Consider the following 18,565-nt stretch of genomic DNA (forward strand, 5'->3'; position numbering starts at 1 on the left):
TTATTCACCTATTCGGGCTTTAAAATGCCTAATTTCAACACTAAAATGCACTGCACTTATTTAAACACTAATGAACTGAAATCACTAATGTGCGTTTGGCGTCACGATACAGTGAGCAGGATGTTTTGCTGATTGATGGCCAGTCAAACAACAAAAGCGTCCTTTTCCCCTTTTTCGCTTCCGCCAAGGAGGATGGAATGAAAGTTAAACAGATAGAAAAACTTTCAGCACACAATAAATACCACACATGCAAAATGCACATGCACAAAACACAGTTCACCTAAATAACTTAAACTGGTATCAAAGTTTACGATGTCACAATTATTCCTGATATCCTAAGGCTGTGCAAAAAGTTCACGATATCCTAGGTTGTTCAAGATATCCTAAGTTGTTCAAGATATCCTAGATTGTTCAAGATATCCCACAAAGCTGACACCAAATTATGTGGCGGGCCGGCGGTATGCGTTTGCTTAGACCGGCACCCACACAAGAGAGTTTTGTAATTTCCCAAAATACTTCTATTTAGTCAACCAAAGTTTCTGCAAAACACCAACTATAACTCGAGCGGTAAAGTTATACTGGAAACAGGAACTCAGCTAACAAAACAGTCTGAAGAATCTTAGTATTACACGGTAGCGTTGGCCGTGGCCAAGACTTATCTTCTAATGGAAACAATGGAATCGTTATCCTGATTAAGGTTTTATAACCAAACAATCTTTTGGGATATCTCTTGAAACAAAACTCGACAAATATGTTCCTTGCAGTAAGCCTGCAGTTTATTGGCTCTAAGCAAATTACAAGAACCAGAGCCGGGGCGATAGTGTAAGTACTGTGTCTATATATAAGAGAGTTTAACTTACGTGGCGACGTTCCAATAGGTAGTAAAAATAACTCACTGAATGTCACTGAATAAAACAAACTAACTGTAGCACTTTTCACAAATAAAACAAAACTGCACTAGACTGGGAGGGCACGAATCAGTCCTAGTGGGTAGGTAGGTAAGAGGTATACTATTTGATCTACCGGTCTGCGAACAGACATCAAATAGGGTAGGCTACCAGAGGTTAGGAACAGGTTACCGTTTGATCTACCGGTCTGCGAACAGACATCAAACAGGGTAGGTGTAAAGGTTACCGTTTGATCTACCGGTCTGCTAGGCAGACATCAAACAAAGTTGGTTACCAGAAGGAATTAAGGTTACCGTTTGATCTACCGGTCTGCGAACAGACATCAAACAAGGAAGGTGTAAGGGTTTACCGTTTGATCTACCGGTCTGCGAACAGACATCAAACAGGGAGTCACTATTTGATTACCGGTGCGTTTTAGGCCAGCTAAGCAATAAACTTAGAGTCTGTCAAAACACACATCAAATAGGGGTGCGACAGAACTTTAGCCGTCAACTTCCTAAGTTTGCCAGCAGTTTCTGGAGCGAGTCCGGGCTGAAGCGAAACTTGCGGAAGTAGATTGCCAAGTTCGGAAGGAGGTAACTTTAGCCGTCAGTTTCCTAAGCAGACCAGCAATTATGGGAGAACCCTGGCTGAACCGTCTTGCTTTCAGAAACAGATTGCCAAGTTACTGTGAGGATTAGGTAGGGTAGTACTTTGACCGTCAGTTTCCTAAGCCGACCAGCAATTATGGGAGAACCCTGGCTGAGCCATCGAGCTTTCAGAAACAGATTGCCAAGTACTGGGTAAACCAAGGTAGTGAGGTAGGTAACCAAGAGATTGAGTAGGCAGGCCTCCGTAGAGGCAGAGAGGTTTGAAGGCAGAGGGATGGACAACTAGAGACTTCTTCGTGATAAGTTCCTGAACTGAGACGTACCTAACGAATTGCGTACTCCTCGTAGTCTGCACGTCTCTGAGGGGTTCAGGAGAGGGACGTTGTCCGACGAGAGAGGCCAAAACATGCGTTTTTAAGGGCCTCGGTCGGAGGTGCAAGCGGCACCAATTTACGGTCTGTGTGCAAAATAGTAACGTGAGCAAACGTTGCACGAGGACCGTAAGGTCAGAGGTTGAGCATGCGTGGAGATCTAAAAAGTACCTAGGGCGGAGCCCGAGGGGGACCAGTATCCTGAAAAGAAAGATTATTGGCTTTGCACACGATTTCGGGTGCAGATGACCTCGGAAGAGTTCCACTCTGAGGGGTGGAGCGACTAACTATTGGAACGAGCCCTGCCATTAACATCTAGATTGGCTAGTACAAGGTGCCTTGGGCGGAGCCAGGCAAAAGATAAGATTTTGTGTGTGCGCATGCGTGTGCGTGTGATGTGTAGTCCTTGAGTTTAGGTGTGTGAGCCCCTTTCTCTGGAAGAGTGAGATTACATCGAGATATTACAGAGAATGGTACAAATAGTATCTTAAACTATAAACATATACTAAACATAAAAGATTTCAAGTAATAAACTTGAAAGGTTTTATACATAATGAACTCAAGACCCTTCAACAGTTTATCTTACTCGTTTTCGACCAAAGACACACATATATATTTAATGTTCTGAAGAACGAAAAGAATCTTCTTTCAGAAGCAAAAATGACATTTTAAAGATACACAAACTATATGGGTTTTCTTAACAGTATTCTACCACTAATAATAATAATCTAAAAAGACTACATCAATATAAAAAAAAAACTAAGCTTCTGTATCGAACCAGAAGGGGAGAATGTTTATCTTAACTGCGGTTGACCTACAGGTCAGAAAGGGGGAACTCGGTGAAGGCAGACAGGATGTCTGGTTTCCAGCTAGGAAAAAAAAGAACACTCAACACGAATTTGTATTTTAAAAGAAGTAAATGAAATACGAATTCTGTTGCAGTTTTAAAAAAAAAAATAAAAAGAAAAGAAATAATTATTCGCAAAAAATAGTTTGCGAATTTGCGGCACTACAACATCTTTGATTTACGGTTACTTGTGATTTCACGTTTATAACAAAGACAAATATTTTTAAAAAGGTGTACTTTAAATAAATTATTTTAAGAGATCTTTTCCATAAAGTTTATAATTGTTTATTGTTCAAAGCCTTTGCATTTTAATAAGCCTTCTCCGAAATAAATGAAAATGAATTGTGGTGCCATCTCTGGAGTTTTTAAAACTATACGTTTGAGGACGTTTACATGTTTATGGCAATTTTTTTCGACAGTGAGATCTCGGAAACTACAGGCTCTAGAAAGACGACGTTTTCACTGATCGATTGCAAATTTTGCGTAGATTGACCAGTTCTAATTGAATATTTAAAAAACATGGCCACTATTTCTTTATTATCAGTGACGACGCCAGAGGGGGGCAAGGGGGCGAGCGCCCCCCTAGTAGCTACTTCTGCCCCCCTGACTCCTACAATCTTTAAACATTCTACATGTAGTATTTTATATCAGTATCATAACCAATTTCATTGTCAAATTGTAGTCTACTCTCCATGCATGTACTATGTAGCAGATTAGTCCTCAAGCTTTCTTCTTTGAGCGTCTGGGTATGCACGCATATTCCTGTTTTCTAATTTAGCGCCTTTTGAGGTAAATTTTAGTTATATTTCTTTCTTATGATTTTAATTACTATGCCTAGCGAACGACATTAGATTTGGTCGATTTGTTTTCTTCTCATTGGATCAACTTCGATTGGAAACAAAAGAATGGTAAAACCAGTTACGTAACTTGTTTGTATTTATCCAGGTTTTAAGTTTTCAGTTTCATATTTTGTTTTATTTAAAGGTTCTAGACTTCTTTTTTCTGAAACATTATTCTCGGCTTTCAATATTTAGAGGATGTGCTTATAACAGCTTAGTTTGCAACTACCAGTGATTAATTTTTTGAAGGGGATAAAAAGAGTTGTGTTTTCTCTTCCTGCAAATGATAATAAATTTATGGAATTAAATTGATTCCCAATAAAACGTATTGTCAGAGTGCTGATCTTTAGTTAGTAATTGGTTTATAATATTAGTAGTGCTCCCTTACGTATTTTGTTTCAAAATACTGACGTGACGTCTACCATATTGACTAGGAACTGCTGAGAAATTCGTAGCCCAACCCAGAAGGAGTGCACGTGGAATGGTGAAGTTTTACTTCTTCTACACTTCCCCGAGAGTCAATATACTACCTTGTTCAGTGCACCAGTTTTTGCAGAAAAGAAAAAAATCTGAAGATTTCCTCGCACCACTGTTCGTAGCACTACCCCTATCAGATCTAAAATGGCGTCCTTTCAAGTGTTATTTAAGTTTGGGAAATAAGTACAAGTAATAGTTAGATGGAGTTAAATCTGCGGAATAAGAATGATCTAGACATTGAAATCCTAGATTATGCAATGTCCGTTGTGTTCGCAGGGGCTTTATGGACAGGTGTATTCTCCTGAAGGAACAGAATTCCTTTCTTTTCATTTTCCGCGGCGTTGAACTTTGAATTTTTCTTTCAGTTTTGTAAGTATTGTAGAGATTCTGGATTAAATATCTGACCGTAGCGGAGATAGTCTATGAATATGACTCCATACTTATCCCAGAAGAATGTTGCAAACAGTTTCTCAACTTACTTCTGTGTCTTGAACTTCTTGGGGCGAGGGAGAAATGAGTGCTACTACTCCATTGACTGTTGTTTCGTTTCAGGATCATGGTGGTAGAAACATATTTCGTCCATGGTTACTATTCGTGAGCGAAATTGATCAGCATTACGGTCAAATTGGAAGAAGACTTCTCTTAATGCCGTCGCTCTTTTATTATCCTGACTGATTTTTTGAAACCCATTATGCCGAGAACTTGCACATAACCAAGCCATTCTGAATTACGCTATCGACACGTTCCAAAGAAATGCCCACAATTTCTGACACAAGTTTTGCTGAGAAGGTAAAAACTGAGAAAGCGGCGTGCAGCCAGACCTCAGACTATAATAAGTATATCGTGAGTTTACTATGCACTTTAAAAACTATATAAATAATAGCTTATCTTTGTCACTTAAAACCTGGGGTGGTCTAGGCCCTCCGGCCCCGGGCTATATCCATCACTGGATGAAATGCTGCAATTTTCAAGAATAATGTCCCAAATTGCATCCATGATTTCGGAAAGAGTCATTGTTTTTAATCATCCTGGATGTAAAGCATAATTTGTTGAAAAATCGCCACGTTTATACTAAGCCACTTACTTCTTCACCACTGTATAACGGAGGAGAGTCCCGTGGTGTTTCACAGATTTCCTAATTAATTTACTTCGGTGACTTTCCTTGTGGAACAAAAATGTTATAACAGTTAGGATCTGGATGTTCGTGAAATTCGCTGTTTGGGCACACATAATCACTTCAGAGGCCCAAGAAACAATAAGAATTTCATTATTAATATGATAAATTGTATTTGTACATACGGAGATATGTTTTCTAAACTACAGTTTCATTTTTCTACCTAGTACCTACACTCCTTCTGGATTGGACAACGACATTTTCAGCAGCTCCTCCTAAATTCTCTTTCTTTCTCTCTCTCTCTCTCTCTCTCTTATATATATATATATATATATATATATATATATATATAAGAGAAAGAGAGAGAGAGAGAGAGAAAGAGATACGTAGCATTGTAGTACTAGACGCTTGTGTTACTTGTTGCATACGCGAAAGTAATTCAATTTATGTTTAGGCTTCAAAAGTTTCATTGAAAAATGTTTCATGTGCAGACGTTACTTATTTGTTAGTTACAAATTTTACTTGAAATAAGTTTAATTTATAATCATATAGGTCTAATATGAAAACAGCAACGAAATACACAATGTAATGTAAAATAAGTAAAACGTAATAAATATGTCATTTTTGGTATGGCAAATAACCGACCCCCCCCGAAAATGTATCTGCCCCTCCTTTGCCCCCCTAAGAACTTAAAGCTGGTGTCGTCGCTGTTTATTATGTTTTAACGGGTACATTGGAAGTGTTGAAATTAAAAAAAAAAAAAAAAAACATTCTACGCATTATACATTCCAACACCACTTTGTTGTATATAGGGGTTGTATATGTCTCAGGCGTTTGTTCCATGGCCAAATAATAGTGAAAAAGGAAGGATAACCATTTCTCGAGTCTTAAGATAAATCTTTATTTTTTAAGTGTTTTACCCAATGAACACCATATATAACTGACATTATAATTAATTGTGTATGTAATGTATTTGCTTATTACATGCTGCATGCAAGAAGAAAGAAAACACTGGTCATACATGAATTAGAAACTCCAACCAGAAGTAGGCTCAAATTTTGCAAACGGTCCGAGATATTGAGTAAAAATAATAATAAAAAAACTATCCTCTTTAAGACACTCCTTGGCTTTTTTTAATCAATACGTCTTTCACGTGTGTGTGTAAAGGGAAATGTACAGATGTTCTGAGGAATGAGAAGGAGATTTATGCTCATATGCGAATGATGCGCTGTGTAGAGAGTACAGGTTCAGCCAGGGGCGGATCCAGGACCGACTTCTGGGGGGGGGGGCGGTGGGTTGTCATACTGCTACTTTTAAGGGCTCCAAACTTTGGGACGGGTTTTATTTATATATATAAAATAAGAAAGTTTCCTCTTCTGGGGGGGGCGATCGCCCCCCCTGGATCCGCCCCTGGGTTCAGCTAGTCATTAATATAATAATACGTTGTAAAGATTATTAGCCTATAAACGGTGTCCAAAAGCCGGGAAAGAATTACGAATCATTCCATAGTTTGGGATTCATATTTCCCGTTAGACTAGCGGATAGCGCGTATGTCTTAACTGCTTGTGGTCCGTGGTTCGATTCCCGTTGGAAAAACGTTAGAAAATTGAACGTATTAAATCTGGTTCGGATTCTATTTTAAACTGTACGGCCAGTCTCATATAGCCTCATCGATGCTGAGAAAGGACGCTAAATCTCAACAAATAAACAAATAATCGGAGTTTCTACTGCGTTTTACTTTTTTTTTAAAAAAAATGAAATTAATGACATTTCTAGAAGTAAGCCAAACCGAAAGAATATCGGATACTTTTTAGAATGGCTTTAATAAACCTATCAAAAATATCCAAAATGTATAATTCTTGGTAATCTGAATGTTTAATTCCTTGCCTTTTATATGTTGTATTATAAATTTTCCGTGGTGTTGTACTATTTGATTTTAAGCAAAAGACTCAAAAAATTTTAAATTTGATGAGTTATAAAAATATATTCTAATATTGGTTGGATGGGATTTTTTTAGCTCCGTCTTGGCTAATTGATTAGCGTATGCGCCTTTGACGTTGGAGATCCAGATTCGATTCCCGGCTGGAGCGCATGTGGTTCGAATCACTCGTTTAGCTATAGATCCGCGTCTCATATAGCTTTGCTGCTGAAAGGGACAGTGAACTCAAAACAAAATGAGAATTATATATGCATTGTAGGCCTACAACGGCTATTTATTCTTACAAACTTTATTCCACTACTACTGTCAGCACTTAATTCATGCCTCATCGGATACAACGGATGCAATGAATCTATTATACAAAATTACAGAAGAACGTACAAATCCCGCCTAATATAGGAATCCGGTATTAGGAAGAAAGGTATCACATGGAAAAAATAACCGTAATCTCAAAATAAATTCATTTTGCAGAGCAGTAATGTTCTAGAATACTCAATCATCTTTTCTTCCTATAATTCTGTGCCTTGGGTCTAAAAACGCCAATGTCACTTTTTTGGTTAAAAAAAAAGAGATGTTTGTCAAATTTTAACACCTATAAATGGATATTTTCTTGTGCAAGAAAAGCAAATGGAATGGTATATATTCCAAACTATTTCGTGTTGACATTTGCTTTTCTTGTACAAGAAAACATCCATTTATACACGTTAAAATTGAAGAGTATCTTATTTTTGCCAAAAGGAACATTGGCTCTTTTAGACCCAAACCACAGAATTAATTAGTAAGCTGTAGTGCCTCCATATCTTCGATGTGGAAAACAAACAAACAAAAAACTTATTATGCTGCTCTAAAAAAGATACTCCAAAACTAATAAATTTTGTTTTCCTTTTTAATAAACGCATAGTTTCTTCGACAGAGTTCCAACCAATGAAACTTATGGGAGAATACAGTCCTAATACAGTGGTGGGTAGCAAGGAGCAGCGCTTATTTTGCTAGAACAGCGAGTATCCTACATTAGGCTTGCCTACAAGGGCGCCCATCAGAGGGGATAAGGTGGGGCGCTCGCCCCCCTTGAGAAAATTCTACTTAAGAATATCGAAAATCCAATAGAATTTTTGCATTAGTTACAGAAAAATCTGAAACTATTTTTGAAACGTCCCTTATACTCTACTCGCCCCCCTTGGAAACCACAACATGGGAGCCCTTGCTGGCCTATCTGATATTCGGTCGATTTAGCTTATCCCAGATAGGATGATTTTGCTTCACACTTCCATGAGTTTACAACGAAAATTTAGAATTTTAATCCAATTTAATGTGATAGAGGAATTCAAGTGTTTTACTATTCTTTATACGAGCAGTGCGAATTAGTTTATCAAATTGGGGGGGGGGGTGCTGGTGCCTAAGAAAATCAGGGGTCTTAAGGTTCAATAATTCAAAATGAAACATGCCCTCTCAATCCCCCCACGCACAAAACACTCGTAAATACGGAACTTAGTTATATAATTCTTTATCATTGTAGACAAAAAACAAGTTCCGGCAAACTTATAACAATACTTTCCGATTTCAGTTTAGACAAGTCGCCTCAATTACGTTGCCTTTTGTTTGGATTGGGCCCATGCAGGCACGCAGCGATGATTTCGTAATAGGGGGGGGGGTTGTTTCGAAATACTGTAGTTATCACACAGGGGCTCGATCGTTCTAAACTATTTTGCTGGCAGCATACCCATATTAGTTTGTAAGGACAATAAAATGAGAATATGTCAGTATTTTAATAACAAACTATGAAGAAATTTCGAGTAAAATATTTAAAAAATATATATTGAAAAAGATACAGGGCCTTATGCAGAGTCATTCTGACGCTTGACTAGTGCGATACTCTGCATAAGGCGGACAGTCTTCTAAGGTCATTCGAACTTGGTTCTTCTGGTCTTTTTTTCTTCTTTTACTTATCTTCGTTTAATGCTGTCAAGGATAGCAACGAGATCTCTTTCGACAGTAAAGACATCCTATAAAATGGATTATTGTTGCCGCAAAATTGAAAATTTCTTTAACAAGTGTAACTGGAATCTATGTTGCCATGCTCATATTATTGGTAATTGGGGGCATTTCTTAAGTTCTACCTGAGAGTCTATCTGATCGAACCGGTTTATTCATCGTTATTTGTAGTCCATAGGATTAGCATGGAGCTAAATGGAATTCGAAATGCTCCGTTCCAATATCAATTTTTAACTGGACCCTCCTCCCCATTTCATCCACACAAACTTTCTCATAAGAAAGAATAAACAAACGCCTGCTGTAGCTTTTTATTTTTAACACTGATTCTTCTTTTTCTCGTTTCTTTTTGTTTCATCTTTCCTTAATTTTTTCGCTTGATGTTTATAAGCATAGGAATGACTAACATTTACTTCTTTATTTTATTATTATTATTATTATTATTATTATTACAAAAAATATGGAATTGGTGGTAGTGGTGGGAGCTTTCCGCCACTTGAAGATGAAATCCATGAAATTCCGAGGCGTTGTGCAGTTAATGTACATTTGTACAACTGTTTTTGAAAAAGTGCCATAACAAAGCAGGAATTTCTCTCTCTTTAAGTAGTCCTATATAACGGTTGACCAGCTTCAGGGCAGAAATTAAGTAAAGTAGGAAAACATTTAAATTAATAAACGTAGTTATAATTTCTAATTGCTTTCTATTTAGTAACTGAAAAAATACTTTTTGCATAACAGATGTAAGTTCCATTTTATTACAACACATTTCAATTTTTAGGCGTCGCGGACCCCCTGGCTAGGTCCCACAGGCCTCACTTTGAGAACTACTGCACTATAGTAATGTTATGAATCTGTAGCATAAATTTAATTCCACTGACATGTTTTTCTTGACGCAATTTTCACAAAGAACAGTTTATATTAAATTTTAGGAGTATGTTTAGTACAAGGGGTGCAGAAGCACGTAAAAGATACGAACTTTACAGGAGAAATGAATAATGCAAGTACTTAGACGTAACAGAACGTAACCAAATCTAACCTAACCTAACCTAAGCTAATCTGAACTAACCTAATATTAGTAGAAATGAACAAAATTCTATCATTTTTTGTAAAATTATCCTGGACCCATACACTAATATAACAAACTAACCAAACCTAACCTACCCTAAACTAACCTAATGTGAACCGAAATTACCAAAATCGTAACATTTTTTACGAGAAAAGAGCTGGACCCCTTCTGCTAACCATAGGCCAAATTTTATACTATCAGACTACATTTAAATATATTTTTCTCATTTTAATTATGCTGTAATTAATTTTAGTTATTTTGTTTTATTCCAGCTGATCCATTGGGACGAGAAAGCATTATATTTTGAGCATAAATTCGTCACGCCCGATAACTTCATTCGAGCAGTTGCTGTGAGCAAAAACAGTCTGATAAAAACTAACGGCGAAGAACTAATCCAGACACTACTAGAAAAAGATCAACAGAAGCCTCCTATTCCAGCATCTTTGCAAAAGTGGTTAGAGTACAACGAATTATCCAGTGCTGAACTTCGAAAATCAGAGTGAACGTAAACGCACGCCTTATATTGTGCTTTCAAAAGACTGAGAGAAACTCATTTTTTAAAACTTTAATTCATATTAAACGTCTTTGTTTTTGTTATAACATTTCATTTTATGCAATAAAAATGCATTTAAGTATAATGAAAAGTTTTATTATATGAATTGCCCTCATAAATACGAACAAAAGTGATATATTGTATAAAAAAATATTGAATGATTCTTTGCCTATTTCTCAAAAATATCAATTAAATATTACTAGGTAGAAAATTATTATTACCGGTATAATTTCGCTACAAGAAAATTTTTGATGGTTATCAGCACTCGCACAAAAGAGAAAGAAAATCGGTTGAGAATGCTCCAAGAGCATTGCCAGAACGAACTTTATATATATTTATATAGGCCTATATATATTTCGAAATTTACACGAAATTGTGTCATATTTATTTGATTCAATTCAATAAATAATACACTTACATATTTGGATCCTGCGTATTAGGGAATCTGTTGAATTAGCTATACCCCGGTTCCTTTTTATAATCGTATATATACTGAAAATGCAAGTGACCATCGGTTATTATTTAGTACCAAAATGTTCACCATCTTCTTAGGTATTGATCAACACCAAAATGGTCTCTATGACTTACGATTCCCGAGATATGGCTCCTAAAATCTCCCGAAATCTGCATTTTTTAAATCAGTATCTCGGGAACGGTAAGTGTGACGCAAAAAATTCCATCACTTCTTTGGTAGTTTTAAGGCGCTCTATCGAATGGAGGGCTCAAAATTAAAAAAATCACAAATAACAGACACACACGCATAGAGAATCCAGTAACCAACTTTTTAATTTCGTTGGAAATAAGAAAGGATGCAAAAACAAATACAGGAAAAAAAAAAAGGGAAATTCTTTAAATCTAGTAACAATTGCGTTGGAGTCAGTGTGCTCACCACACATCACTCAGCTAAAATCCGTTTGGTAGGCCATAGTCTGGGATTGTAACGCAAGCAAGGGCGCCCATGTTTTGGTTTCCAAGGGGGGGCAAGTATAAGCGACATTTCAAATATACTTTAAAATTTTGCGGTAACTATTCTAAAAATTCTACTGGGGTTTCGATCTTCCGAAGTACAATTTCCTCTAGGGGGGAGCGCCCCACCTTACCCCCTGATGGGCGCCCTTGAACGTAACTGAATTTCATTATTATTATTATTGGTGAATAAAGTACAATGCGATGGGTTTACGAATTGGATGCTGAAAAAGGATCTTATAAACTTCAAATCAGCGAACTTACCAACAACCTCCTCACAGGAAGCCGAATCGGGAAGCATTCGCACGAAAGCATGAATTCCACTTAGCTACAAAGAAATACACGTATTCTTCGTGTCGATTTCGTTAAGAATATTGGTCACTCACATTATGAATATGTGAGACCCTTTAAACAATGTGAAAAATAAAATATACACTGACATACAAGATTCGGATAAGTTACATGACCTCTTCCAGAATCATAAAACTAACATTTAAATGGTGGTCATTTCGGAAACTGTGGCCTACACAAAAAATTAAATGAAATATTTTAGTTTAACGTCCTACGCTTATGCCATTTCGGCTACGGAATGACGGAAGACTTTGTGAAATGAGAAAGAGGGAGGAAACGGGAATATCCCGTGTAAACCCACGGATACGATGTTGTCCATCAGAAACTTATTTTGATGGGGATCGAACCAGGGACCTCGCACACCAGAGGTAAGTATTCTACCACTGAACCTCCATGCCCCTTATACAAAAAAAAAAAAAAAAGGAAAAAAAACCTACAAAAGTTTTTAAATGATTTTTTTCGATGATACATGAAATAGCATAACTTTTCATTTAAATTTTCGAGTGACCCCTCAGTAGCCCATGATTGGGAAGCCTGTGGGAAAAACAGTATTCTCCATTCAATGGACCTTATGACATTTTCTTATCACACTTTTGTGTTTCATCTTTCTATTTTCAGCCGTTTATAAGTAGGCCTACTGGACGTTTTATCTGACACATCCTGTTATATATTTTATGTAGAAAAGACAAGCGGCGTTTATAGCAGTTTCTTTACAAATACCGTAAGACGGGGTTACTTTGCACACAATTTAATGGATCTTAAAGAAAATCGCATGTAATTTACAAACGTAATGATTTAGAACACTGTATTTTAAATATATAGGAATATAGATATATATGTGGAAAACATTCATGCAAGTTCATTAGCAAACGCTCAATATGACCCTAGTTATTGAAATATAAACTTTGGTGCAAAGCAACCCCATAGTTGGGGTTACTGTGCACCACATGCGAAAATGTATGTTCAACATACGAACATCGTAATTGTGCAATATTTTCCCTTTGGTATTTATACATTTTATTTTCTACACAAAATTGTATGCAGTTTACAAATATTGATATTAGAATGAGGGTATTGCTATCGATACTTAGTATGAATTACCAATATTTGTAAAGAAAATTATGTAGTTTCTGCTACCGGCACAGGAACCATATTCTAATAGTTTAGCATATGTCCCACAAAAATACCAACTCAGGAACAGAAAAAAAAAAAAAAAAAAAAAAAACAGTGAACTGATTTGCTTTGGTTATTCCTTATGTCCAAGAATATTATCCCAACCGTAATCAGTGGAAAATTTACGGGGTTTGAGACTTTCAGGCTGAAGCCCACCCAAACTGCATGATTTCTTTTTTTTTTTAATCTAATGTTAGTTACTCTTATGCGTATAAGCTGTAAGCCCCCCTCCCTCCGAAAGTCTAGTTATTTCTAGGAAAAAGGAAGCCTTCGTAAGTGAAGCCCCTCTTAAGCTATTTTCCTGGATCCACCACTATTCATACTTTGTTTTCCAACAAGAAATTGATTCCGGCATTCCCTAAATAGAAAATTTACGTAAATTTAGAACACAGGAGGTTCCAGTAGTAATAATTTCCTATCTGTGCAAAGTAACCTCGATTAGAGGCTGAAACCGCCTTCTTCCAGTTTTACTTTTTTTATGACTTTAAAACGTTTCACATTTCAATTTCAACTATTGCATCAAAGTCCCATTATACACAGTAGTATTCTACGAAACTGACTTAACTTTGACGGAACTTCTTGTACATCATACCTTTCAAATTTTGGCGGTCTTTACACTGACTGCTTTCCATACCTCTACAACAACAAACCTTCCTGGTAATTAGAACTGATGTTAACCCCCAACATTATAGCCAAAATAAAGTTAGATGTTCTATCTTACAGCGGCAGTTGAAACTTCCTCTTTACGGTTCATGGTTTTACCGACAGAGGACTGTAAAGCTCTTTTCATATTTTGTGCAAAGTAACCCCGTCTTACGGTACTTAAAAAAATAATAAAAAGAGGAGTCATTATCATCTCTTTCAGCTTAAATGTGTGTAGGATTGCCTTTCTGCTCTAGTTGCACTCTATGTAATATTCTCAGGAAAAAGTGTCTTTACACATTGCGCCTTAAAACACTCACTTCTTGGCCTTATGTTTGCGTTTGAAGTACGTTTGCTAATTTATTTTAACTAATTTACAGAAGGTTGATCCGTCTATGTATGTCCGATTTCGACGTCTGACCTACCTTCGGAAAACCACAGAACCACCATCAGTCACCTTCGATATGAAGACCATGTCTTAGCAATAGCCCTCCACCGTTACTTCCATTATAGGAGGCTCCGTTGAAGTACAGGAACGGGAATCTTGAGCAACTCCTCATGGCAGGCAATCTAGAGGTGACACGACAAGATGCAAGTGCTCTTTTCACTAGTCCACATCCGTAAAAAGTTATAGGAATGGTATTAGGCGGCTTTACTGATATGTCCTGGAAAAGAATAGCTTGGGTATCGGTGTCTGCCACCATCTGTTGCTGAAATATCTGTGTAGAACGCGGGATGTAGGTTGTGATGAGGCTTTATCCATATACACACGGACATGATTTATTGCATATTTATACAAATGAGTCAGATCTTCTGTATAAATTGGTGTGAGGATATGTTGTTGATAAAATGCGGAGTTGACTTGGCAGTTTTATAGGCACCTGTCGAAACGTTAACTTGCCTTCACAGCAATGTCCGTGACAATCAGAAGTCCTTCCGAGAAACTTCGTTTGCACTGACGGATGAACTCAGGGGCATTTTGCGTCTCGTGAGGTGTACGTTACGGCTGGAATTTTGTCACAATCTCATAGATAAGCTTCATCGAGTGTGGCAACAAACTTCCACTTTTCCCCGCATAGATAGCGTTCATAGAGGCGAATGCAGTAAGTCTTTCTTTCCCTCCGATGGGTCGCAGTAAGGACATGTCCACGACATTTAAACATCATTCGGAACTTTAATTTGCCACGTAGGTTGCGGTTCACAAGTTGATTGTGCCACGTGCAATCGTCTTGCCATCACCGTTATGTAGGAAGGTTTTCCTTGAAGGGCCATTCGACGCAACTTTCGAGCTACAGGTGGAGTCACCGCAGTACACCGTTGCTTTCTACCCTCCTTACTGGGTAAAAAAAAAAAAAAGCTGGAACGTCGTGATGTCTTGCTAGTCGTTGACTCCAATGCATATCCATTTTGCCTGCACTGTTTTTGAATCTATATTAGGGAAACCTTAGTGCTACAACCCGAAATCGGTTCACCTTGGGAGCCATGATTCACACACAACACACACGCGAACTTGGCACGATACTCGAGATCTTTGGCTTTCTCCTGCTTTTTGAAACATTCGGATCGGTCTGTTCTGTGAGAAAGTGTGAAGGTTTAAAATCGGGCACATATAGGCGGATCAACCTTCTGTATTAATTGCGTCATGATTTTTAAATTCTAAAATTTCGCAACACACCCTATACGATTGCGACACACTGGTTGGGAACCACTAATCTATGGTATCATTTATATAATCATTGTCAATCTTGACAGAATTGTACTCGCATATTTGTATCAATATGACAAAAATAAATGATGATAAATCTTCAATTTGGAGCAAACAGAAAAAAAATCTTCACAGGATCAAAGTCTGACTCATTGAATTCTAGAATTTTGGGCTTTCGGCATCTATGACCGTGTTAGCCTGTCACGTATAAGGGATGACGCCCCTTGACGATCACACTATCCGAGGAGAGGGAAGGAAGAAAGGACTGGGACAGGAAGGAAGCGGCATGGGGACCTGTATGTTAAGTACCATCCCGGCATTTACCTGGTGGGGATGAGGAAATCCTTTGGATGGCTGGCCTGAAAAAAGCTTTGACACTTTTTCGACCGAATGTTCTCACTGGACTATGAATTTATTTCCAATTCTAGACATTCAAAAAACAAATTCCCTGATGAAGTACGCATTCTGTCAAATGACTTCTCACGAGCTGACCTATTATTATAATGGGTAATGCACATAATTTTAAACTACTTTCCTAATTTAAATTCAAAAATTAAGAAAACTAAATTTATTACAGAATCCTTTTTATTATCAGCAGCATCCTCTTGGTATTATTATTATTATTATTATTATTATTATTTCTAATTTCTTGAAAACTTATTCATACTAATTGATGTGGCATCAGTAATAGATCGCTTCGAAGTTTTGATCACAGTGCTCTAAGTCACCGTATTGAATTCTCTCTTTGCGCAATGTGTCAACAAATACATAGTACTCAGTTTATGGAGGTGGACGAACTTACTCTCCCTATCTCCCTTATCACACATTTTCCATTTAATTATCATTTCACGGACCCTATGTAGAAGTATCGGACGTCTTAGAGAACAGCTATGTCCATCTGTCTGTTGACACATATCAAAAGGGCAAGAGATATCGCGAAGTGGTTTCTTGGAATCGATTCAGCGTTCCAACGAAAGTCTCCATCTCCTCCATTAATTCTCTATTCAACCGGAAATGAAAGAAATTAATTACTTCCGATTTCAACGTTGATCACTTTAGATCAAAAACTATAAGAGAGAACGAGGGGTGCTTTTTTGCAACCGATACAACGTGCAATATCATCCTACAAAAGGAGGGGTGGTGGAGAAAGGAGGTTCCTACATACCTTTCAAATTTTCCCCCAAAAAAACTATTTTTCCGTGCGAAGCACAGATCAGATAGGATATCATAAATAAACAGGGGCGGCTTTAGGATTTTAATTTTGGGTAGGCCTGCTCCCTCGCTTATGAATACATATACACATGTGATTGATTAATGACAGTAGGAAATTACTTTTACAGAAGTGATTGATGCTATTTGTTAAATAATTATCTACTATTAATATAATTAAATAGTGGAAAATATATTTACTTTTTAGCGTTTACATCTTTTTCAAAGATTTTGGGTAGGCTCATGCCTACCCGTTAGAGCCGCCACTGTGAATAAATATTTTCCTAATACTCTCGAGTATAAGATTCATAAATAGTTTTTAAGTGGAGAATGAAAACAGTACAGTGCTTCTACGTCTTATTTTGATAGTGACTACCTATAGTTTCATTTTGTACAGTAGAAAGCAAATATATTTTCCTTTAACACCATCACATACGTAAAAGACCGATTTGAATACGAAAGAATAAACTCATTTCACTATATCCTGTATATCTGAATGAATAAATGTAACTTCTTTAATATTATGACTCATCATATCTTCGCAATCAAAGTTGATTTTCAGTGAAATACTGAAGAAATTATTCATAAATGCAGGACACAGTTAGGAAGACTTGTTTTATTGCTTTTGCATCCTTAATGCGTACAACGAAAAGGCATGGTAAAATTTGAATATAATTATCGGTAACGTACACAGATATTTTCTGGGAGTTTCAGAGAATCATTCAAATTGATAATTCTGAAAATTCTTTGTACTTCCAAGCTTGTGAATCTCCTCTGGAGCTTTGTTTACGGACGATAAAAATGAAACTGAAGGAAAAACATCAAACAATTACTCACCGGAAAAGAGCAACGCTAAAACAGAACACTTGGTTTCAGGTCTTTCGAAACATTTAAAAGGAACCTAACTCTATGGCCTATGGAACCTGGAGGTTTAATACCGCGTTCACAAAAGCTCTCCACTGATTTATGTCCTTAGCCAACTGGATCCAGCTTCTACTTTATATTCCTATTTCTGCGAGATTAATCTTAACATTGTCCTCCCATCTGCGCCTAAGTCTTCCTAATGGTCGTTTTCCGGTTGGTCTTCCAGTCAAGACTTTGAAAGCGTTCCTACTTTCTTCCATTCTGGCTACATGACCTGTCCACATGAGACTCCAAGATTTGATGACCCTAAGGATGTTTGGTAAACGTTATAAGTTAAAAGAAAACAACACAATATTATAAACTCTAGAATTTTATTTGGAGCCAAAAAATAAAACAGAAAAACTAATTTTGAAAATCTGTTTATTGTTCTAAAACATCCACGACTTAACAGAGATAAGGGTTGGTTAAGTAATGAATTGGAGAAAGTAATTAAAAAACGGATCCAATACTGGGACAACAACAACTAAAACATTATGACGTAAGTTCCATGGATGACCAGAGGAACGCACAACTTGAGCACGCAACAACGCACTATTTTCACAACGTACTACACTACAACACGATTAAACAAACAGAAATAAACAATCTTATCTTTCCTGAACAAGGGAACAGAGATCCGAAAGCTTGCAAGGTCAAGGAATTTTCAGGAACGCAATTTTAAATAACTGAAGTTTAATCAAATCGGCCAATTTATTCAAAAGTTGTTGATGAAAGAAAATCTAGGGATGGGAAAGCACTTTTGGTTAGTCAATTTATTCCGAAGTTGCTAACTAAAGAAAAATCTAGGGATGGGAACGCACTTCTGCTTACTCAATTTGACATGAAATGAAATGAAATTTCTGGTTTTACGTCCCACGTTTACTCTCTTTAAGCCAAAGCAGACAGATAATTAATGAAAGTAA

General features: G+C 37.0%; 1 protein-coding gene across 1 annotated transcript in view; it reads left to right on the forward strand.

Moving 5' to 3' along the window:
- Positions 1 to 10,784, forward strand: part of LOC145681841 (protein THEM6-like) — a 46,573-nt gene extending 35,789 nt beyond the window's left edge. The window contains exon 2 of the mRNA XM_081753450.1: positions 10,413 to 10,784. Coding sequence (XP_081609576.1) covers positions 10,413 to 10,643 — 231 coding nt within the window. The 3' untranslated portion in view covers positions 10,644 to 10,784. The remainder of the gene's footprint in view (positions 1 to 10,412) is intronic.
- The last annotated feature ends 7,781 nt before the right edge of the window (positions 10,785 to 18,565 follow it).

Source organism: Thermobia domestica, chromosome 3 (assembly GCF_964235325.1).
Source record: "Thermobia domestica chromosome 3, izTheDome1.hap1.1, whole genome shotgun sequence".
Lineage (NCBI taxonomy): Eukaryota > Metazoa > Arthropoda > Insecta > Zygentoma > Lepismatidae > Thermobia > Thermobia domestica.